The sequence below is a fragment of the Marmota flaviventris genome, chromosome 16, assembly GCF_047511675.1.
Source record: "Marmota flaviventris isolate mMarFla1 chromosome 16, mMarFla1.hap1, whole genome shotgun sequence".
NCBI classification, from domain to species: domain Eukaryota; kingdom Metazoa; phylum Chordata; class Mammalia; order Rodentia; family Sciuridae; genus Marmota; species Marmota flaviventris.
In genome coordinates this window covers 48,385,550-48,408,988 of record NC_092513.1, presented here as the reverse complement: position 1 = coordinate 48,408,988, position 23,439 = coordinate 48,385,550, and the positions used below count along the sequence as shown (strand labels likewise).

The 23,439-nt window shown below is 41.2% G+C and overlaps 1 protein-coding gene across 2 annotated transcripts in view; it reads left to right on the top strand.

Annotated features, from left to right (window-relative positions):
• Positions 1 to 20,145, top strand: part of Gata6 (GATA binding protein 6) — a 29,886-nt gene extending 9,741 nt beyond the window's left edge. For both annotated transcript variants that reach the window (XM_071602671.1, XM_027935751.2), the window contains exons 4-7: positions 1,163 to 1,288; positions 2,179 to 2,266; positions 2,361 to 2,464; positions 18,817 to 20,145. In XM_071602671.1, coding sequence (XP_071458772.1) covers positions 1,163 to 1,288; positions 2,179 to 2,266; positions 2,361 to 2,464; positions 18,817 to 18,984 — 486 coding nt within the window. In that variant the 3' untranslated portion in view covers positions 18,985 to 20,145. The remainder of the gene's footprint in view (positions 1 to 1,162; positions 1,289 to 2,178; positions 2,267 to 2,360; positions 2,465 to 18,816) is intronic.
• The last annotated feature ends 3,294 nt before the right edge of the window (positions 20,146 to 23,439 follow it).

Here is a 23,439-nt window from a genome sequence, read left to right as displayed (position 1 = left end):
CTAAAAGGCTCACTAGTATCTGTTTTTACAAAATAACTGTAAAGAATGTTACTAAAGTAATACAGCAGGATGCAAAATGTAAATGCTAAATTAAATGTCATTATTTAAATTTTCCAGCAGAGAGTTAGACATCTCTGTTTTCTAATCTGGGAATATTTGATACAAGCTCAATTAATATTTTTGTTGTCCATTGTTTAAAAGAAGATTAAAAGAAGAAATTACACAGTATTTCTAGCTCCCCAAATCTTGTTAAGCTTCAAGAGTAATTTAAGACAAGTTTTAATGGCATTTTAAATTTGATAATTGAAAAACAAATGTTATGTTTTGTCATTCTGGGGAGGAGATTATACTAGTTTAAATTCTCCTTTATAATTCATTTGTAGTAATTTAGAGGAAATGGAGCATATTTCTTTCCAAACGTTTTAGACTTTTTTGCTAAGATCTGCTTTTGTTCATGTATACAGGTCTTTTTAAAGTTTCTGGTTGATTTCCCTACACATGAATGAAAAATTGACTTGGTTATCTCAGTTTTTCAGGTGGACACTATCCAAAGCCATTTAGTACATGTAGCTGCTTTGTGATTGTATTTCATGACTGATGTCTCAACCTATGATAGTAGAGCATGACTCTCCATGGTGGGGGGGGACTCTCACCTTAATGTCCAGTTGTATTGATACTTTTGGTGCATTTCAGAATATAACTCTTACTTGGCAACTTTTAGGAAGTCTTCTAGTTTCCCTTTAAAAAACAGCAGTAAGTGGAAAACTAAATTCTTGGAGAGGCAACTACTGTTGAAACTCTCTGTGTGTGATGCTGGGGAGAGCTTTGCATGGAGTAATTGTGTGACTGCTTCCCAGTTATTCATTCTGTAGTTTACAAGGACAGGCTGGAAGAGCAAATCGAAGGTATGGCATCTAGCACCCTGTGCAAACCTAGTTTCTTGGTTCAGGGAACTCAACCTAATTATATTCCAAAATTTTTTCTCAAGTGATATTTCATTTATAAATATCATTATAAATATTCATTAATACATTAGGAACATGCAGAGCAAAGATGGGCATGATATACAGGTGTATATATGGGACACACATTACAGTTAAAATTCCTCAACGTCATGTATATATTTCCATATTTCCACTTACTTTCTTTTGTTCTTTTATAGCCTTCATCACGGCGGTTGGGGCTGTCCTGTGCCAACTGTCACACCACAACCACCACCTTATGGCGCAGAAATGCTGAGGGTGAACCTGTGTGCAACGCTTGTGGACTCTACATGAAACTCCATGGGGTACGCCCTTTATTCTGTATATCCCTTTAGTCTGGTTTCCATTACAAAACATAATCAGCAAATGAAAGGTGCCAAAGTGAGAAATTTGAATGTGTAGATAGATGTACCTCTTTGAATCTAAGAGGCTTTCAATTACAATATGTACCAGTAAAAAACAAATTGCTGCCTGTTAATCACGAACACTCATCATGAGACACATTCCAATTTTAGAAATATGAAAATGTGAAATGTGCATTTTAAGAGTTGATGACGTGTTAGTAACTGTTTAAGCTTGTGAGCGAGAAAGCCAATGAGAAATGCACAATAACTAGTTTACATCTTAAATTTTTTAATGCAACCAGAGACATTTGTACAAAGGAGGAATACACTTGATATTTTAGTTAGAATGACTTTGTCCTTCATTTTCAAGGACTACACAAAATATTACCTCAATCACACAAAGAAAAATGACTTACCTTGTAGGAGGAAGAGTACATGCTCTCTTTTTAAAATAAAAAACCCAATAAATTTCTATTGTATAATTAACAACATCATTTCAAACAATAATCTTTAAGTTGAAACAATTAAATTCTCCTTGGTATCCTCCCCCCCATTCCAGCATTTTGCGAAGCTGGGGATCAAACCCTTGTGCCAGGATGTAGGCAGGCACTCCATCACTGAGCTGTCTACCAGTGGGCTTCATCCCTTAGCCCAGTCATCCCCTTTTCTCTGAAGGAATCTTTACATTTGATGGGGAAAGTGTAGTCTTGTGTTCTTGGATCTATGGAGTATATACAAAAATGGTTGATGCCAAGTTCTTTTGCATGAAGGCTTTTAGTACCAATGTTGGGTGTTTAGTTTGGTTTTCCTTCCATATAATACTTATTAAGGCCTATGTGGACATTTTTTAGGTGCCTCGACCACTTGCTATGAAAAAAGAGGGGATTCAAACCAGGAAACGAAAACCTAAAAACATAAATAAGTCAAAGACTTGCTCTGGTAAATATAATAAAATGCCCTTTGATTGTAAAGTATTTGCCTACTGTCACAGTAAGTATGTGTGTGTTTATAAAGTTCATTTTGACTCTTGCAGGTAATAGTAATAATTCTGTTCCCATGACTCCAACTTCCACCTCTTCTAACTCAGACGATTGCAGCAAAAATACTTCCCCTCCAACACAACCAACAGCCTCAGGGGTAAGTGTTAAAACAGAATAGACTCCTTCAACTTCGTGGGTTGCTCTCTAGTAAATTATCTCAAACTTTATCTTATCTGGCAGTACAATAACCTAAACCAACAGTTTAGTTAGTTGATACCTAAGAATAGTTTTTAGAGGAAGTTACATTTAAATGTCAACAAAATGACAAACTTAAGTACTTTACAAACCTCTTAATTAAGATCTCTATCATTTTTTTTTTTATGGTTAAATTAACCCAAAGAAAAGCAAGAACTTTTGAAGAGCTTTAAACTGTTTTATTTCTAGGGTTTTTTTTTTTTTTTCTAATCAGAGTTGCTTCGCTCGCTATGTGTATTTCTAATATAGATCAGGAAAATTGCCAGGCCTGTGGTTCCACAGGTCCTGGGCCCATGACATTGAAGTTGCTTTTGCTTATGTCAACTCTGGCTGTCTTTCTTTTTGTTTCTACCCAAAGTGAAACTCTTCTTAATGTGTTCTGGGCTTCTGCATTCACGGATCTTACTTTCCCCAACCTTCTTGCTGGGAGACCTTTCTGCCTTCATTGTACACAGGCCTAATTCAGTCACTGGCGGCAGCAGCAGCGGTGGGGGCTGCCTGGGACAGGAGATCGAGGGGTCTTTGTGAATATCACAGAGTTAGTTTCTGTGGAGCTATGATCAAAATTGCCATCCATAAGTAAAGAGCATTGTCTTACCTTAATGTTTCCCAGATTCACCTGGAAAAAACCACCTGGCTTTACCTGAGACCTCAGTGAGGTCAAGGGCAAGAACTCAGACAAGCAGAACTTTTTTTTTTTTTCTTTTACTTTCTGTGATCTCAGGAATGAACCCAGTGCTAGGGAAGTGCTCTTCCACTAAGCTATATTCCCAGTTCTCCCGCAGGACTTTAAAATGTGCCCTAGTGATGATTCTTAGGTTTACTCTAAGATTAGTTTAATTGTTTTCTACTTTTAGTTTTCTTCTAAAATTGTTCGGGGGCACTTAAAAATACTACAGATTCCTGGGCCCTGCCCTGGATTTTTGAATCTTAAGTCTCTAGGGGTGGGGCTTGGAAATTTGTGTCTTTGAACAAGCGCCCCAGGTGAAATTGAAACTGCTACCCTGGAGTCCTTGGGGAACCAGGAATCTAAGGACCTCTCCGCCTCCCCCACTCTCCCCTCCCCTGTCATATTTTTAGCTGACTTTAACAAACAAAAATGATGCTTAAAATTATATTTGCTTTTTCTTTTTGTTCACCAATACAAATTCTCTTGAGCTTTTTCTTTAATGAAATAAAATATCTAATTAATTTCACAAGGGAAAAAACTTTTCATTTGTCACAGACATATGTTAAAGAACCTTTCTAGAATTGATAAAGTGTATTTTTTTTTTTTTTTTAGCAGGAGGATCTAAGGGGTAAATAGAATTAGTTTTACTTGTGGGAAACTAAAAGGTCAGAATTATTTAATCCTTGGAGGCAATTGTACAACTGAATGAGGCAAAATGGTGTTTCAGAAACTAAGGTATTGAGGGAGGCTAGGTTTTTGGCCTTAGTGTCTGTGTCCTATCTCCTATGAGCATGCTGCCATCTCCAAATCTCTGTAGAGTGTAGAAAGAGCCTAATTTAAATGATAAATGGCAAAGACACATATTTGACCAAGAATGGGCTTTGGGTTCTGGATGACTTTGTAGGTGGAGTCTGGTTTGTTCTTGTGGTTTTGTGATGCAAAATTTCAAAATTGGCTTTCAGCAAGTTCAATCAGTTGCCCTCCAGGGAAAGGAGGGTGAAAGGCACCCAAAGGAGCCCTAGTCTCTTTGGTGTCCAGGACTCTAACCTGGGACTGAATTCCTAGAGGTAGCTTGCAGGTCAGTGCCCTCCCGGATGAAAGATTAACTCCCCACTAGAGACCAGGAGGCAAAGCAATTGGGATTTTTCAGGTTGGGGGAGTTTTGAGAGTAGTTTTACACAAGGTCTTTTACTGTAATCTTCATTCCTCCCACAGCCCAGGCAGCCTCCACGAGACCCTGGAAGCTAGCGGTGGCTGGTGTAGGCTGCAGGCTGGGGGGCAGTGCCTGAAGATGAAGCTGGGCTGTAGAATTTCCTGGCAGCATTGCCCTCCCACCTGCCCATGCCCCTGGACTTCTCATTCAGAGGGCACAGGGCTGACACCCGGGCTTGCAGGTTTTCCTCTGATGGTGTTGTCTTATCGTGGATGTCTCCAGATTACTACCTTACTTGGTGTTGTGTGTGTGTGTGTGTGGGGGGGGACCAGGCCTATTTAGCAGATGCTCATCTGCTGGCTTCATTTGGAAACCCTGTCTCCCTCTATGAATAATTGCAGTGGGTGGAGTGGTTTTGCCAGAATGCCTGAATGTGCCTGTATCTGATGTCAAAGGGCAGCTGGGTTTGACTGGTCACCTATAATTGTGTAAAACACTATAGGTAAGGAAAATCACAGAACCCCACAGCAAGGTTGAATCTGGGGTTTAGAAAGTGAGTGCATCATACAGCGCTTTTCATTGGCTTAGGGTTTAAACCCTGGATCCATCCCACTGACTTCCAGTGCTCTGTGTGACTGTGGTAGAAATAGTAGTGCCGATGCCCCAGTTTTATGGGTCTACCAGGCTGCCAACAAAGGACAATCAAAGGCACACGGTCAGTAGAAGATGGGGACCAGGGACCACGCATCTCACCACTGAAGGATGTACATGGCAATACAACTGCCTTTCCTAAGTGACTGTGAGTTACTGTAAGGAAGTTGAAGAAAATGGTTCCAGAGGCCTATGTCAAACCCTGTGTTCACGTAAATCCCCACTTTGAGAAACAAGTTGCAGGAGATCCCTAGTTGGCATTCTCAGCAGGCTTCTTGCTTGTGGGCCATTTAACATGTAGGAACAGGTTTGTGGGTTCTGTTGGCCCAGGTAAAAGGGGCCCCAGCAGCCGAGTGTCCTGGAGGGAGACTGTTCTAATTGTCTGTTGCCATGAGCAGTTGGCACTGAGAGAAGCAGGAATGGAGGTGTGGGCAGGATTCCTAGCACAGGGCAGGTAAACTTTGAAGTGTCCTAGAAATCATTTTTGCCCATCTCTGACACTATTTCTCTGACTAATTTTTGGGTCTTGGCTTTATGTACTTGCTGCTGATTTGTGCTTCAACAGACCTCTGCTTGGGAGAAAAGGAGACATTCCTTCTAATAAGTCACCTGGTTGATGACCTGGTCACCTTGACTCAGTTTCTCGTTGTTGCTGTGTGTGTGAGGTGTGTATGCATTCGAGGTAGAGAGAGAACAATTTATTTTCTGCTTGAGATCAGGAAGACTCACTGCCAGGTAGCCTAGTATTAAAATATTGCTGTTTTTGTTCCTTAAATATGTTAAACTTAATTTTTGATAGATGGCTGGTTAATTTTGTGAAAAAAAAATCTAGTCTTTCTTTCTGGCTAAAATTTTCATATTGATATGGATTTACTGAAAACATAATTGACTGACATAAATAGACATCAGATTTCCTATGGCATTTATTCACTATGGAATATAAGGATATTAAAGTATTTTGAGTTCCCTTTTTTTTGGTTATTGTTATTTAGGAGAAAAACTTGATAATGTATTCTATGTTAGCCATTCTCAAATGAGATTTAATAAGCATTCTATAAGTTTTCTCATCCGTCTATGGCTTAAAACTCTAAAACTGTAGGATATTTTATGTAAACTTTATAGCTCAGTCTCCTCCCATCCCGTTTTCTTGAGGTACTGAGTAATGAATCCTGAGGCATTTTACAACATCACCAGCCCTCTTTTTTTTATTTTTATTTTTTATTTATTTATTTTTTAAATTTTGAGACAGGATGTCTCTAAGTAACTAAGCCTGGCCTCTAACTTGTGATCCTTCTGCCTTAGTAGTTAGGATTCTCCCAAGTAGTTAGGATTTACAGGAGTATACTACAGCACTTGGCACTCCCCAGATTTTATAGATTAAAAATGTCTTTCTTTATTTCCTTTGGGATAGGAGAGAGTAATTTAGGGATGAAATTATCACTAAGACTTAATAACAGAGAATAGGTAGTCACTGAACATACTTTGCCTAAAAATAGTTTATATAAATAATTACTTAAAAAAATAAAACCTTCTTAGGTTGATGTTAAAACTGCAAATATAATTGAAGTCATCATAATGTGTAATACTGAAATAAATTTGGAGATGAAAAATATGTGACTAGCCTTTGCTTGTAGTTGTTAAGCATTACTGTATGGAAAGCAGTTTTTTTTTTTTTGGTGGGGGGAGGGATACCAGGAATTGGACCTAGGGGCACTCAGCCACTGAGCCACATCCCTAATCCTCTTTTTAATATTTTATTTTGAGACAGTATCTCACTAACTTGTTCAGGGCTTTGCCAAATTGCTGAGACTGGCTTTGTGACCCTCCTGCCTCAGTCTCTGGAGTGGCTAGGATTATAGGTGTGCCCCTCGCTGGGAGGCACTGTCTACAAATGAGGAAACGAGGTCCCATAGGTCCCATGCCTGGGATTGGTCATAGGTGGGGGCAGGTGTAGACAGATCTCACTGCTGGTCAGATTTGGATATGCTGAAATACTGGAGGAGGCAGTGAATTCTGGTTGTAGACTGTTCCCCCACCAGTGCTGATATTGAACCTAGGGCCTCGTATCTAAGTTAGGCAAGTGCTCTACCTCTGAGCCACATCTCTGGCCCTTGACTACAGAGGTGGAAATGCCTTAACAGGAGTAGAAGGTATCTGAACTAGTTGGGTGGGACTTGTTCAGGGAAAAGTGAAGATAGAGTGTGCAGTACAGTAGGTGTAGGAATCCATGGTACTAAAGGGTGTAGGTTCAGGGTGGCTGGAGTGCAGGGTATAAGAAGCCAAAGGCAGGACATGAGTTTGCTCAGTGAAACAGGTGGAAAGAAGATGTATGGCAATATTTCAATCCCATTCAAGTCTCCTGAAAGCAGGACCCAGACTCTGCTCATTTCAAGTTGATGGGCTTTGTCTAACCCCAACTTTGGTGATAAATGCTTTTTCTATCTGTTGGAATTCAACAATGAAAACATCCTTAATTGTACCCAGGGGCTCTCTACCACTGAGCTATATCCCCTTTTATTTTTTTTGAGACAGGGTTTCACTAAATTGCTGGGGCTAGCCTTGAACTTGCAATCGTCCTGCCTCAGCCTCCTGAGTTACTGGGATTACAGGTGTGTGCCACTGTGCCTGGCTTAATTGAGAGTATTTTGACAATTGACTTAGTAAGCTCCTGCTTGTTCCTTTCACAGGGAAGGTTTTTCTTTTCACGTCAGTGGAGAAAAATGTTTCCCCAGTGTTGATTATATGCACTGACCTCACGCAGAAATTTTTCTCTCCATGGGCAGAATGGCTTGGGTGGCTGCCTGGGTCACTTCTTCTACTGGAAACATAAGGCCTGGTGTGTTTGAGAAGAAGTAGGTTTCCTCACTTTTGTGTTTTTTATTGTTAACAGTTGGGATTACAGGTGCTTTATAAGGTCTTATGAAGAAAGCTTAGGCACTTTGTAGGCTAATTAGGAAAATTGCTTTTTAGATTTTATTTTCTGTATGAACATTTGCATCCCAAAGAGGAAATTAGAAAATATCCACTTTGGTCCTATAGCTTACTATTCATTTCTTCCTGAAAAAAAGCATTCAATTTGGGCTGGGATTGTGGCTCAGTGGTAGAGTGCTCGCCTAGCACGTGTGAGGCCCTGGGTTCCATCTTCAGCACCACATAAAAATAAAATAAGGTATTGTGTCCAACTATAACTAAAAAATAAATTTAAAAAAAATGCATTCAATTAGTAATCAAAATTAGGAAGGTTTTTTTTTTTTTTCTTAGCAAATTTTTATTTCACTTTCTTTCTTATGCTTTGGCATCATCCTAGATTTACCAGGGCATTACGATTGGTCACAAGATAAAGACCCTTAAAGAGCTGAAAGGTAAATTCAGGAAGGACTTAGGTTGCACTGACAGTGTGAGTTGCTTTGCCTGGGCTGGGGCGGAAAATTACTGCTTTACTCGTTGCTCTTTTGCAGTGCTGGGCATTGAATCCAGGGCCTCACACATGCTAGGCAAGGGCTTTAACACTGAACTACTCTCCCAGCCCTGCTTTACTCTTTTTTTGTTGTTATTTAATTGATACTGGGAATTGAACTGAGGGGTGCTTAACCACTGAGCCACATCCCTAACCCTTTTTTATATTTAGAGACAGGGTCTTGCTAAGTTGCCTAGGGCTTTGCTAAATTGCTGAGGGGGCTTTGAATTTCCTGCCTCAGTCTCCGGAATCCTGGGATTATATGTGTGTGCCACTAAGACGGTTCTGTTTCACTCTTCATTTGAATATTCTGCAAAACTCTTTGGAGAAGCCAACCACTCCTGGATTAGTCTTTTATCATCGACTCACTTATAAGATAGTAGGGAGGTGGGAAACTAGTTTCTATCAAGTACCTTTTATGTGCCAAATGCTTTAGGTGCATTTTTCTCTTTTAACCTTTCTTCTGAGTAAGGTACTGATCAGGCCCAAGGACTGTGTCAAATTAAGAGACAATGCTTCCATTTGGACCCAGGTCAGACTGATGCAGAGTTAGCATTGTTCCCACTAGAACATAGAGATTACTGTGATCTTAATGCATCTCTTTGAAATCTTTAGAGAGAAGAAATAATGTTTTCTTAAAAAAATTTGACTAATTTTGATTACTAACTTCAGGATCAAATATCCTCCCAGTAAAGCAGATGGGAAAACAGTGACCAAGTATGTAAAGCCCTTAATACAAATTTTCTTATCAATATTATACTTAGAAATAAAATGTAGTGTAGGACTAAGAATATAGCAGGTAGATGATAGGTGGAAAAAATGCTGTTTATTATTAGTAAAATTAGTAAAATTATTAGTATTATTAAATAGTAAAAATTCTGTTGTCGATGTACCTGATATGGTTATAACAAGGTTCTTTTAAAATACAAGATTGCAATAATAACATCCTCCTAGTGGTGTGATTTAAATTTAGACATAAGTTTTGTAATTTAGGCTAAGTTGTGTAACTTTTCAGAATGTTTGAATTGCCTTCAGTTTTTGTGGACTCATTAAACAAGTATTCCTTAACAGGCAAGTATCCCTAACCCCCCGCCCCGCCCCCCGCCACCCTTTCCAGAATTTTATGGTCCAAAACACTCTTTTCTAAATGAATAATAATAGTAAAAAAAAAAAAAGAGTTAAAAAATCATTAATCTCTGACAAGGGTCTGAGAAAGAGTTGCGGTTAGGTATTATTATTGCCTCATTTATAAACCAGGATCCCGAGTGACTCCATAAGGTCACAAAACAAGCCTGTGTTGAAGCCGGGACTGGAACCGACGTCTCCTGCCTCCCAGTCCCCGTCCAGGGCTGTTACCCTTCCCTGGGAGTTGACCAGTCATCACAGTTATTAATATCCCACTTGCCACATGCTACAAGCCATGAACATAAATATTTTTTTGGCATTTTATCTTCATGCTCCTCGTGTGTCAGGCTCCCTTTCTGTCTCCATTCACACCCCCTTCTAAAAACTCACATTCCTGTTTGAACACATTGGCCTTCACATGAAAGTCACACGTCACCCTAGCAAGGAACGTTTCAGCATGCAGACTTTGTATACTTTCATTTTTCATTTTGATCTCAAGGCTTTTTTTGGACGTGTGTGTGTGTGTGTGTGTGTGTACGCACATGTACTAAGGAGAATGATAAGAAGTAGTAATACATTGTACCATATTAATAGCTAATGGCTTGGTCTATATGTTAGGAAACAGTAAAACTATATTGCTCTTTAGCTTGTAATATAATATATATGCTCCCCAGATGTAACACAGAACTATGGTTTATATAAGTGACTCATTATTACAATTTGGAAGTCAGAGTACTAGGTAAGGAGTAAGTGTAAGCAGAAGTTATTTGCCTTTCCATTTGGCTTCATCTCTGATATTCTTTTCTTTGAAAATTATAGATTTTTATTTTTATTTTTTGCAGTTTCCCCCACCTCTGTAAAAATATACAAAATTGTCACAAAACATGAAATAATGTTACGGGAAAACATGACCAAATTTAAGAAATCTGGCTTAGGATGCTCTGAAATGTTATTGCTAAATGAATCTTCGAAGAAAATGAATTCCCTTACTGGAACCAAAGTAATTTATTATGCATTTCATGGGTGTCTGCCAAAAGAGTTACTAGCAATATGAAGATCTAATGGATATGAATTAAGTACAAACTGGTAGCTCTCTTTACGTTTGGAGCTACCTGTTAATTTTCTCTGAAACTTCAATAATTTAGAAAGGCACCTCCAGAGACAGGTGTTGTCAATAGACAACACGTAGTTCAGCTGCTTACCATATGGGGCTTTATCAAGGTCCAGTTCTCAGAATTTTTGAGAACGAGCACCAAAAGGTTATTTTGACCTCAGAATTTTAAGAACCATTTAAGCAAATAAACAACAAGGCCTTGATATCCATGTCGTGGTGGGGGTAAACAGAACCACAGGTGAGTAACTGCTGGGGTTTCACTGATCACCAATGGCTTGGTGGCGTGCTGTCTGCTTGGGTTGCTGGCATCACAGGATTTTACCTGAGCCAGGCCACACGCTTCAGAATCTTATTATTATTATTTTTTTAATTGAACACAAAGACTTTACGTTTAAAACACTCAATAAATTTAGTTGCTCGATTTGTAGCGGTGCCTGTCTTGTGGCCTGAAGTTCAATCTGGGGTCCGTGGATTAGCTGCTGAAAGGAAACAGATTCAGGCAGCCAGGAGATAGCTCCGCCTTGGTCCGTGCCATGATATGCCATGATATGCCATGATAGCGAACTGCCAAGGTTTTCTGAAGCCTCTGTTTTCCTTCTATGGCAGTGGGGGTAGGGAGGCGGTGGGGGGTGAGTAATTCTTGTTCTCTGGCCCTTAGAAGTATTGTGTGGTATAATCAGGAGATGCCTTCAGACCTCTTTGAAGAGCAGAAAGAGTAGCACTACTTAAATTTGATCATGAATTAATAGTGAATTAATCATGAATTAATAATGATGTGTTTTATTTGTATGGCTTTTTTTTTTGTCATCCCAAGACATTAGAAATAAATCCTTACCTTCCTAAAGGAGAAATTTAGAGATGTAGAGTTACTGTGTTAAGAAGGAACCATATTTTAAAGCTTTTTATTTCTCTGATGCTTGGTACTCTCCCAGTGCTTTCTGTGGTGAGAGAGTGCTTTGTGAGTGCTACTTGGTCCTTTGACCATGGTTGTGTTTTCTGTCATTGTGATGGGAAAGATGAAAATACTCAGCCAATCTTCTGAAAAGCCAGCTTTGTTACAAAACTAAAGATTATAATTCACCAGGTTGCCTCAGGATTCTTGACCATTTCATTTGAGGACTAAAATAAGAGTATTCCATTCTGGTCATTTCAGAAGATAAGCCTTGAGCCATGGGACAGACCCTCCCCCTGGCCATCTATCTATATTTGAACATCAGCATTTTGCTGATAATTATAGTGGACTGGTAAATTTGGAGTGCCCCTAATGCTTGCTATTTTTTTTTTTTTTTTTTTTTTTGGTCTGGGTATTGAACCTAGGGGTGCTTAACCACTGGACCTATTTTCCCTCTATCCAAACTGAAATGAGCCTCATTTTTGTAGTGGAAGTGAAGATCTCCATAAAAGCCTTGTCCCTGTGCTGGAATTCATAGGCAGCTTTTGAGGAAGGCAGCTATAAAGCCCTGCAGGAGCCTAACATCCCTAGCCCTTTTAAAAATATTTTATTTACTATATTTTATTTAGTGTCAGGGTCAGACTAAGTTGCTTGGGGCCTCACTAAGTTGCTGCGGCTGGCTTGTCACTTGCAATCCTCCTGTCTCAGCCTCCCAAGCTACTGGGATTACAGGCGTGCAACACAGTGCCTGGTCATCCTTGCTGTCTGAGTGTGCACACATGCATAAAACACTCTGTTCCTTTGCCCAGAACGACTTGTGGGTAAAGCGTCGAGCCCCCCTCCTTGAAAAGGGGCACCATCCTGTGGCCGAGATATAACTTGGCCCCGGGGGTGAAGGGCAGCCAGAGAAATCCCCAGTAAGGAATCTGCTAAACTACAAAAACATCATGAAACTGTTCTGCTGAAAACTGAGTCACATCATCAGCTAAAGGTGACAGATTCTTTTGCGAGAGAAGGTGCTCAAGTTCTCTTCCTTTATTCAACTGTAATGGGAGAATCCGAGGATCTTGTTGTGATTGACGATTTTCACATGTCCTTATTCCTGTATCTTTCCTGTCACGTCTGTGTCTGGACCTGTTTCCCCCTCATCCATAGAAACTGAAATGAGCCTCATTTTTGTAGTGGAAATGAAGATTTCCACGGAAGTGTTCCCCTCTGCTGGAATTCACACGAAGCTTTTATTTTGAGGAAGGCCGCAGGAGTCTAACCTAGAGGTTACAAAAGCAGAGGAGATTTGTCTGGCAGGCAGGGATGACTGGCTTCCCCTCCCACCAAAAAAACCTGTGGGCTGGGGGTGTAGCTCAGTGGAAGGGTGCTTCTCCCAGCACGCACAAGGCCCAGGGCTTGATTCCCAGCACAAGGAAAGAGCTAGAACCTCAAACTCACTTAGATCCGTGTAAGAAGGGCCATTTAGTGGCCATAGCCTGCTGGGAGTTCTGGAGGCAGTGTGATCTCCATCAGGGTCTTAGCCCTGAGAATGACCACACACTTACCTGTACACAAGCCGGAGAACCCACTTTATCCTTCTGGAAAGGATATGCCTGTAAAAAAAGAAAAGAGGGCCTACGGTTTCCCTTTTCTGTCTCTATGAATCCCCACAGAGGCCGAACTTCAGTCCATCTTTCAGGGAGAAGTCAAGGAAAAGAAAGAGGAATAATATTGTTGAGTAGCCTGTTAGAAACATTTTTTTGGGGTACCAGGGATTGAACTCAGGGGCACTCAACCACTGAGCCACATCCCCAGTCGTATTTTGTATTTTATTTAGAGACTGAGGCTGGCTTTGAACTCACAATCCTCCTTGCCTCAGCCTCTGGAGCCGCTTGGATTACAGGCAGGAGCCAGAAACTTTTTTAATATTTATTTTTTAGTTCTAGGTGGACCCAATATCTTTATATTTATGTGGTGCTGAGGATCGAACCCAGGGCCTCACGCATGCTAGGCAAGCACTCTACCTCTGAGCCACATCCCCAGCCCAACCAGAAACTTCTGTTGGACTTTTAACTACATGTGTATCAAATCAGAAGTTTGCTTTTTAGAGAAGTGTCCAAAGTCAGTGAAGGCTTATTCTCATAGGAGGCAATCTGGGTGATCTACAGATAACTGTGCCTGCTTCACAGGCTGGGGCATATTTTCCCAATCTATAGCAGCCCAGCTTCTCCCTGGAGTCATTTCTTCCTTTGGGAGGGAGTTTTCCAGCCCAGTGGCGCTGCCTGTCTCCCACCTACCCTGGCCTGCATGCAGTGCTAAGCCCAGGCTGGGTCTGGTGCTGATAACACATTCTTTCAACAGGAAGTGCCTCCATTTTCAGTTGTCTGTGGGAGGGTGGAGGGCAGATAAGCTGTGAATGGAAACACAGAACAGATTTCTGCTCCACCCTCATATTGCACTTTGATCGGGAGGGAGCAAGGCCCTCTGCCTGGCCCGAGCTGCCTGCCCAGCCTCGGGAGGAAGGATGGGTCAGCTGCTGGGCATTCCGTAGAGCTCTTCTCTACTTTTGTTCAGGAACATTTGTTTAGGTTTGATTAGGTTTGTGGTGTGTCTGCTTTTGCTATGTTGAGATGTCTGCCATCTGAAGTCCTTTGAAGGGTTTAATTAGATGTGGAAAAACACTGACCAACTGAAATTCTTACATTTTTTTACTGTGTGTGTGTGTGTGTGTGTGTGTGTGTGTGTGTATGTGTACTGGCTGCAGAGCATAACGAGCCAGGTTTCTTCAGGAGAGTTGCTGTAGTAACATAGACCAGTTCTGATCCCATGTTCCTCTGATGCATGGATGTAGTGTTTTCCGTGTTTTGACTTGGCTGCAGTGTGTTTCACATGTGCATACTTAGCCAGTTCCCACATGGAGAGATTTCAGGGGTTCCTGGGGCAGCTTCTGTCACTCCATTCCCTCTGTGAGTCCCCTCACTCTGATTCCTCCCTAGTTTTTCAAGTTAGTTTATGACCCTGCCCTGGTTGGGTTGACCCTTAAGTGCTTATGCATATTTCTGGTACGAATATCATTTAATTTTCCCTGAAGTTAGATTGTCTTAGCTGCATGTGATGGTACATGCCTAAATCCCAGCAAGTCAGAAGGCTGAGGCAGGAGGATTGCAAGTTTGAGGCCAGCCTCAGCAATTTACAAAGCCTGAAGCAATTTAGTGAGACTCCTGACTCAGAATAAAGAAAATAAAAAGTACTGGCGATGTAGCTCAGTGCCTTGGTACAAAAACAAAACAAAACAAAACAAAAAACCCAAACAAACAAGCAAAACAAAAACAACAAAAAAAACCTCCAAGATAAGGTAAGCCGTAGATTTGGCTCCCTAGTTGTTGTGCCTCCCGCTGCTCAGCCTCTAGAGCCGCTGGGATTACAGGCTCCTGGCACTGCTGCTCATGGATTCCCTTGTAGTACTTGACGCTTGTGCATGGGACAAAGAATTCATATCCTGCTGGTTTTCATTTAACATTCTATGATTGGATTTTTCCATTTTGTTACATGATCTTATAATTTTTAATAATTGCATAATCGTTCATTGAGAGTGTACCCTGCTTTTCCAAATCATTTCCATGTTATTAGACATTAGATTGTGTCCATGGCTTCCACTACCAGGAGAAGCCTGGCAGTGGCTGGCTTCCTTTGTGGAGATTTTCCTTTCTCTTAAATGATTTCCTTATAAGGGATTTCCATAAGTGAAGTTACAGGGTTAAGCCGTGTTTAACTTCTTGATGGCCCTGGGCACTACTGCTAACTGCCACCCTCTGTAAGGCTTGTACCAGACTCTATAGCCCCACTAGCTATGGACAAGGGGACTGGGGTACTCACCTTACAGTAATATTTCACATTTAAATATTATTATATCATCATTTTAAGGTTATCAAGTCATGGACACAAGTTCTCTTTCCATTTCCCCCCCCAATTCTGGGCATCCAACCCAGGGCCTTGAGCGTGCTAGAAAAACTCTCTACCACTGAGCTATAGCCCCAGAGATCACTCACATAATTTGTGGTTTGTTGGCTCATTGACCATATGTCTGACTATGGTTCTGCTATAGAGCTTAACTTTTAATCTGAAGAAAGAAAACAGTAGTTATTTCAACAGGTGGCTTTTGGGATAGTTGCTTAGGTGAAAGAATAATATCCTATGTTAATAAGGGCTTTATACGTCAGGTATTTAGCTCATTCTTATAACGACCTTATAATGTAGGGCCTCTTATTTCCATTTTGTGAGGGCACTGAGGCACAGAATGCTTGATGCCAGTCCTGCTCAGTTACCTCTCCGACCTGATCACTTTCCATGTCCTTGCTGAACCCTTCTGTTCCAGCTGGCTTCTCTGCTGAATAGGCCAGGTGCCCGCTGCCCCACATCCTGCATGTCCTCTTATTAGAACAATCTTTTTCTCACCAGTCACATTAACTTCCTCTTTGGCTTGTTCAGCACGATAGGGCATCCTGCTGAGGATGTCACAAACATGAGCTCAGTTAATTGCTGCAGTCATACCTGTGGCAGGTAACACGAGGACCCACATGTAGAGGAGGCTGCTGCAGGAGGTGACTGCACTCAGCAGGTGACCTATCCAGGGCATGACTTTGGAGCTCAGGTTCATTGCCTTCGCCCATCACGGAGGAAGCCTCTGCAGTTCCTTTTCTGACTCTTGTGCTACTACTTCCTTGTCTTAGTGACTCACGGGCCACGATAGGCCACTGAGTGGTCTTGCTCTGTCTAGTGTGGAAGTGTCCTGGCTCTCCCCGAAGCCAGGAGCTCCTAGTTCAAGTGCAGGGCTCTCAATGAGGGCTTTGCTAACAGTGTTCCTGGTTGCTGACTGTGTGGTGAAGTCAGCCCTCTACTGTCTTAGTACCTCTGGCTGTTTCCGGTGGGCTACTTCCAAAATAGCACTTGCCGTCATTTAGTCAGAGACCTGCAGATGTGCTTTTATGGAAGAGGTAGATCTATGCAAGGCTGGGTCTGACATCAATCATTATAAGGGAATTTGCTTTCTTTTAATCCATAGTTCCTTTTTTTTTTTTTTAATAGTACTAGTACCAACGCAGGAAAAGTGCTCTCCAGACAAGCTACATCCCCAGCCCTTTCTTTTCTTTTTCTTTTTTTCTATTTTGAGACAGGGTCTCTCTAAATTGCCCAGGATGACCTCAAACTTGCTATTCTCCTGCATCACTCTCCCATGTTGCTGGGATTACAGGCATGCACCACTGTGCCCGGCTTGATAGTTCCTTTTAAAAACAAACCATTCTTTTGTAATTGAATATCATCCTTTGGTTTATTTCTTTGGGGGTTAAATCTGGTCCTGCATTGGATTTGCTCATAGTGGGAGATTCTGGAATTAAGAGCTAACATTAATCATGTTTATAAGTATAACCAAATCCTGTGGGTTCTGTTTGTTTGACAGGATTTTGCAGTTATTTCAAAGTTTTTGCAAGAATCTATTTTAAATTTCAGACATCTCAATAACTTGGTGAAAATCGCCTTTTTTCATGAATCCAAAGCCCTTGCTCAGTTTTTGTTTCTACATTTGTGTTATTTAAAGTTTGGGTGTGGGGTACCATTGTTCTTAATTTTCATAAACCCTAGTTTTGCTAGGAAAGGGGAGGATCAATTGGTACCTGTGGAGGACGTTTGGGTGGGCATAGAGCGAGTTGGGGGACTAGAACTTCCAGGCTTCTCTCCTACACTGTGCCTCTGCTTCATAGAGGTGTTGTGAGAAGCAAAAAGCCAACCAGATCTTGCTTGGAAAAAGGAGTCCAGTAGGACTACATTTGCTTCTTAGGCACGAAGGCTCATCCCAAGTGCATTATTCAGCTCTCCCGTGTCTGGTGTTCTGGGTTTCTCTGAAGTGGTTGTAACAATCAGGTAGCAGAGAAATCTGTTTGCAGGATTTAATTGGATTATGTATGCAAAAATGTAAAAAAAAGTTTGAAAAGTGAATGAAACATTCTATTTGTCTAATAAATATTCTATAAGGTATGAAACGGAACCCTAAAAACTTGGAAGCAATTAGGAGCTTCTGAGCACTTAGAAGGAAAAATATGTGATTAAAAGAGTACATAGTTCTGGCTAGATTTTTGAGAAACTCTTTCAAATGCAACTGTTTCTCAAACTGCAGCCTAAACCAATTCCAGTTATTTTGGTTTGATTTTACTCAATTATGGAATGTTTAATATTTGGCTCTTCTCTATTGGATGGGAGGAATGAATGAAATGGGAAAGGTGAACTTTTGCCTCAAGAAATAATGGCCGTACTCATGACAGATAGAGGATGTTAGCATTTTCTTTACGACGTGGTCTGCTGCAAATATGGCCTGTTCTTGTAAAGACTTAAGGTAAATGAGGTCGATATTAAAATCTGTCTATGCATGGGTTTATTTCCATGAAGTCAGTGCACAAAAATTTCATGCATCAGGGAATGTTGAGCTGTGTAGCTTTCCTTTTTAGACTTTGACATAATCTCTGTGTGTGTGTGTGTATGTATGTGTGTGTCTCTGTGTCCGCAGTGCTCTGCATTTTGTCTTTCAAAGTGATTAGATTGTGTGAGCATCATTTAGGCCATGCAGTGTTTACCTGTGTGGTTTGGTTTATTTCACTGTCAGAGATCTTTGAGTTTGGCACGTTTATAAATAGGATTCCTTCAGTTCCCCTTTTCCTTGCCTAGTTCTGCAGCTTGCTGAGTGGTTAGTTACTGAGTGCTCTGAAGTGAACAGGATCAAAGCTTAAGTTGCCAGGGTCAGGTCATTGGCACAGTGAAGCATCTTGTGACATGGTGACAAGCTCCTGCTTGTTCCGGGTAGGGATGAGCGAGGCAGACTTTCTTTCTTTGTCCTGGGATGCTCCTGAGAACAGCCCTCATCCTGGCTGCAATGACTTCTCCTTTGTTTTGTTTTCTTACTTTTTTTTTTGCGGGGGGGGGGGAGAATAAATTGAACCCAGGATCCTTAACTACTGAGCCACATCCCTACCCCTTTTAATTTTTTATTTTTGAGACAGGGCCTCGCCAAGTTGCTGAGGCTGGCCTGGATCCTCCTGCCTCAGCCTCCCTGGAATTACCCTGCTCATAGGTGTTGAACTAGCAGGATTGGGCCAGCTGACAAAGTGATGCATAATAACCATTTCTCCTTCTCTCTGTCCCCCTGTTTTGCCAGGCGGGTGCCCCAGTGATGTCTGGTGCAGGAGAGGGCACCAACCCTGAGAACAGCGAGCTCAAGTATTCAGGTCAAGATGGGCTCTACATAGGCGTCAGTCTGGCCTCACCGGCCGAAGTCACATCCTCAGTGCGACAGGATTCCTGGTGTGCTCTGGCCCTGGCCTGAGCCCCTCCCGCCAAGAGGCAGGGAGGGCTCCACCGAAGTCCTTGCATCTCTTATGTCTGATTTTTGTCCAGCAGCCCAGATGGTGGCAACGATGCAGACAGAACATTCCTCCAATGTGTGATTTCTGTGCCTTTGTTTTGAAAGAGATATATTTCCCCATGAAGCTTGCTAAAAGAATAGAAGATGCGACTCTTCCGGGGAAGGGCTGGTGCAGCAGGAATATGGCCTGCTTCATCTAGCCAGGGCCACCTCCAGCCAGCCTTTCTTTGGGTCAGCTCCTGCATAGCTTGCAAAAACTGGGACGAGGGCCAGGGCCTTGCCTGCTAAGGAAGATGGACAGAGAGTCTTGAAAACAAGGTTTTACGTGCATTGCCCCCATGTGTTTCTTCTAATCGATTTTGGTTATTCCAGAATTTATTCATACCCGTTCCACACGCAGATTTCACAAATGTTCATGGAGAAGATCATTGGAGGCCATTTGGTACACATCCTGGAGGCTGAGTGGGTTCCTGGAACTCTTTGTCAAAATTCCTCAATTTGCAAGGCTGCATAGTAAACTCTAATGTACACTGTGACTGACATTTCTCGAAGTTCATCTTGTGTGACTGATCTGAGGTCAGTCGGAATTTGTAAACAGGGTAGCAAACAAGATATTTTTCTTCCATGTATACAATAATTTTTTTAAAATGTGCAATTTGCGTTGCAGCAATCAGTGTTAAATCATTTGCATAAGATTTAACAGCATTTTTATAATGAATGTAAACATTTTAACTTAATGGTACTTAAAATAATTTAAAAGAAAAATGTTAACTTAGACATTCTTATGCTTCTTGTACATCCACATCCCATTTCTATATTCCCAATAGAAAAACTATTTCAAGAACAAATCTTCTCTCAGGAAAATTTGCCTTTCTCCATTTGTTAAGAATTTTTATACAAGAACACCTACATACACCCTTTCTTTTACTGTGGAATACGTGCTGGAAAAAATTGCAACAAAACTTTACTACCTAACAAATAGCATTTGTAAATATTCTAGGCATCTGTAAACACTCTGATGAAGTCTGTATAGTGTGACTAACCCACAGGTTGGTTTACATTAATTTTTTTAAAAAATGGGATGTCATATTGAAAACTATTTCACCAGAGTTTTAAAAAAAAATAAAAGGGTATTGTTTTTGTCCTGTACAGCGAGTACTTTCCCTTTTACTTCATTTGGATGCTGCATATGGTTATAGAACTTCATATAAAACAAAGGCACGTGGTGTCTGCAAGCTGTCTTTTTTTTTTTTTCCAAAAATTGTCCTTTGGAAGCTATTGTGTACTTTGGTTTACTTGAAGTTGGCACATGGAGTTAGTTGTCACTTTCCAATTGCACTGGAGACAATTTTATAGGTGAAGAGGACCCACTATTGAATGACATTGTCTGAGATATCAGCATTTTGTTTAGAATCAATGCTTGAAAAACATTTTCCCAAGTCCGGGGTGTTTTTTCCTTGTGAATGAAATAGGCTCCGTGGCCCAAGAACAGAATGGGTTCCTTTATGGTTCCGCTGTTTTGTAGAGAGCCATGAAGTCTCAAAGCTCATGCAAGCTCACAAATGGTCTGAACGGCCTGTTTGTTTTTTCATTGTTGGGTGGATTTCAGGAAATCAGAAGTCAGTTCCATAATACGAAATGGTGGTATTTAACTTGGGCTCTTTTGAATGTGAGGCATTTTGAACTTTTTTTTTCCCATGTATTTATTAGAGCCATTCTGTGAGGTTCAGTCTGAATCTTTAAGGGAATCTTCCTTAATGGGAGATGCCTCTCTATGTTAAGGAATGGTAGGTGATGCTGGTGGCCAGACTTGGGCTGGTGTATGTGCTTGTGTGTGGATCTGGGGATTTCACGGAAATCCACAGACACCCTGCTCTAACCCCAAGGACTAGAACAGTGGTTCATAGTGCTGAGAATGGAATTAGACCTTCAAATCTCTTCAGGGCAATGAACCAGCTCTGTGAACTTGGGCCAGTTGTCCAACTTTCATTTTTCTAATGTTGTAGAATAAGGCAAATGGAGTATAACTCATGGGCTAACCTGAGATAATCCATATAAAGTACACAGTGCCTGGTACATAGTAAGCATGAAGTGTTAACTTGACTTTGGAAGGCAGTGGCAAGAGCTCTCACAATGCGGGTGCTTTGAATAATATCTTAGTCTCAGAAGTTTATGGTCTCTCAGAGTCTAATGTCCCTTAGGTCACCCGCACTTCTTGAATAAGGCTGAGGAGAGAGAAATGAAGGATTCTCTCAACCCAGGGGGTTGGCAGAGTTGGAGGGAGGTTGCCTGAGAGATTCCAGTCTGCCTGGGGCTGATAGTTTTATAGAACAGGGCTGCTCTGACAGCAAAAGAAAATTATTACCCTCATGAACTGATTTTTTTTTTCTTTTCTCTTACGGTTCTTATTACTTTGAGTGCTTTCTGGTGGGTTGGGAGTTGTTAAAGTTAATGTGCTTTGATAAAATTAATATGCTTTGACTGAAAAATGAATTTTTCTGATTGTGGCTTCCAAATAATCCTTTTTTTGGGGGGGCTGGGGGTGGTCTTAACTATTGCTCTTTTCCAATCCTAAGATGTCATTAAATTGCTAAGTCCCCTTCCTTTCTTTTAGAATACAAAGTGAGAAAAATTCTAGTTGTCATGAAATAAATTACAAGAGGCAGAAGAAAGGGAAGGGGCTCTTTTTGTTGTCTGTCCTAATACAACAAACTCTCCTAATCTGGGCCTTTTAAATGACGACTTTCTTACCTGTGGTTGCATAAAGCAAAAGTTCCATAATTGGTTCCAAATATACAATCTCCACACGCCTCCCTTAAAGTATGTCATACAGAAATAAAAACCAATGATCTCTTATGGTGCTCCTTAGCTTAAGAGATCCTTAGACCCATTAGTGTGGGTTACAGAATTTATGTCCTTTGTCACCCTTGGGCTGATGTTAGACCATCTTACATAAGTGAAGGCTCTGTCTGGAGTCTCTCTCTTCAGGGCCACTTAATGTTGCTTCCTGGTTCCTATGGGAGGGTCAGGAAAGCAAAGGGAGCCATTCATTTCCCCCTGCAAATAAATTAACTTCTTGCTCATGGGAAATGTTTTCCTGAGGCCTTGGAAATTTGATGTAATTTCAGATCATAGATAAATTAGCTGCTGGGAGGGCAACTCAGTGGTGGCTCTGCTGGATTCCAGTTTGGGGCCTTGTGGTGGCTTTGGAGTATTAAGTTTTACGGGCCCACATTGTCTACGGGTTCTTGCATCCCAGTGACTCAGAAGAAAATATGAGGGGCTGAGTGTGAGGGAAAGAGGAGGCAGAGAGCAGACTATCATTCACAATCAGGCAGCTCTGGCGAATTTTTGTTTCTGGATTGAATAATAAATCAGTCTGGCAATTCTAGTTATCTCTTGTTGCTTGGAGGCCCTAATTAGCAGTCAGGAATTTGATTACTTTATTTTTTTTGATACTGATGATTGAAACCAGGGGCCCTTTACCCCTGAGCTAATCCCAGGTCCCCTTTTTTATTTTTTATTTTGAGACAGAGTCTCAATAAGTTGTTGAGGCTGTCCTCAAACTTTTGATCCTCCTGTCTCAGCTTCCTGAATCGCTAAGATCACAGGAGTGCACCACTATGCCCAGCAGAGTTTGATTATTTAAGTGGGAAACAAATATAGAATAATTTGTTAGACAAAATTTTTTGAAATAGGATCTGTGGGTCAACCTCTGGTACCTCTGGCTGTGGCTACCTGAGGCCTTGCCCTGGATCCTGTGTGGCTGAACCTTTAGCAGCTGGGCTCTGAGCAGGCCGCCTTTGACTGACCTGCAAGAAGATGATAGACATTATAGGACACGGAAGAGAGGAAATAGGAAGTTTTCGTTGGTTCAGCTACAAGATATAGGTAGGCTGAAGGCCTACGTAAGTTCATAGGGACCTGGTATATATCATTTCTAGTCTTCTCAAACAGATCCTAAAGGACAGTTGTTAGCATGCTGCAGATGCATGTTGAACCTCTGAAACTCACATCTGAGTGAGTATCCATGTTCCCCCAAGTATCCTACAGCATCTCCCACATCTGCAGGAGCCAGATGACAGCTGGTACTATACTGTTCTCAGCAGCTGTCATAGGGAAGTAAGTGACTGTTACATAGGTGATATTGCTATTTTAGTTAAAGAGAGATGTATTGGGCTTGGTGGCTTGCTTTGTTTTTTTTTTTTTTTTTTTGGTACTGGAGAATGAAACCAGGGTCCCTTTACCACTGAGATGCCACATCCATAGTCCTTTTTATTTTGAGACGGGGTCTTGCTAAGTTGCCCAGACTGGCCTCAAACTTTCCATCCTCCTGCCTCATCCTCCCGGGTTGCTAGGATTACAGGTGTGCACCTCCATGCCTGGTACTTATTTTTTTTTTTAAAGAATGAACGT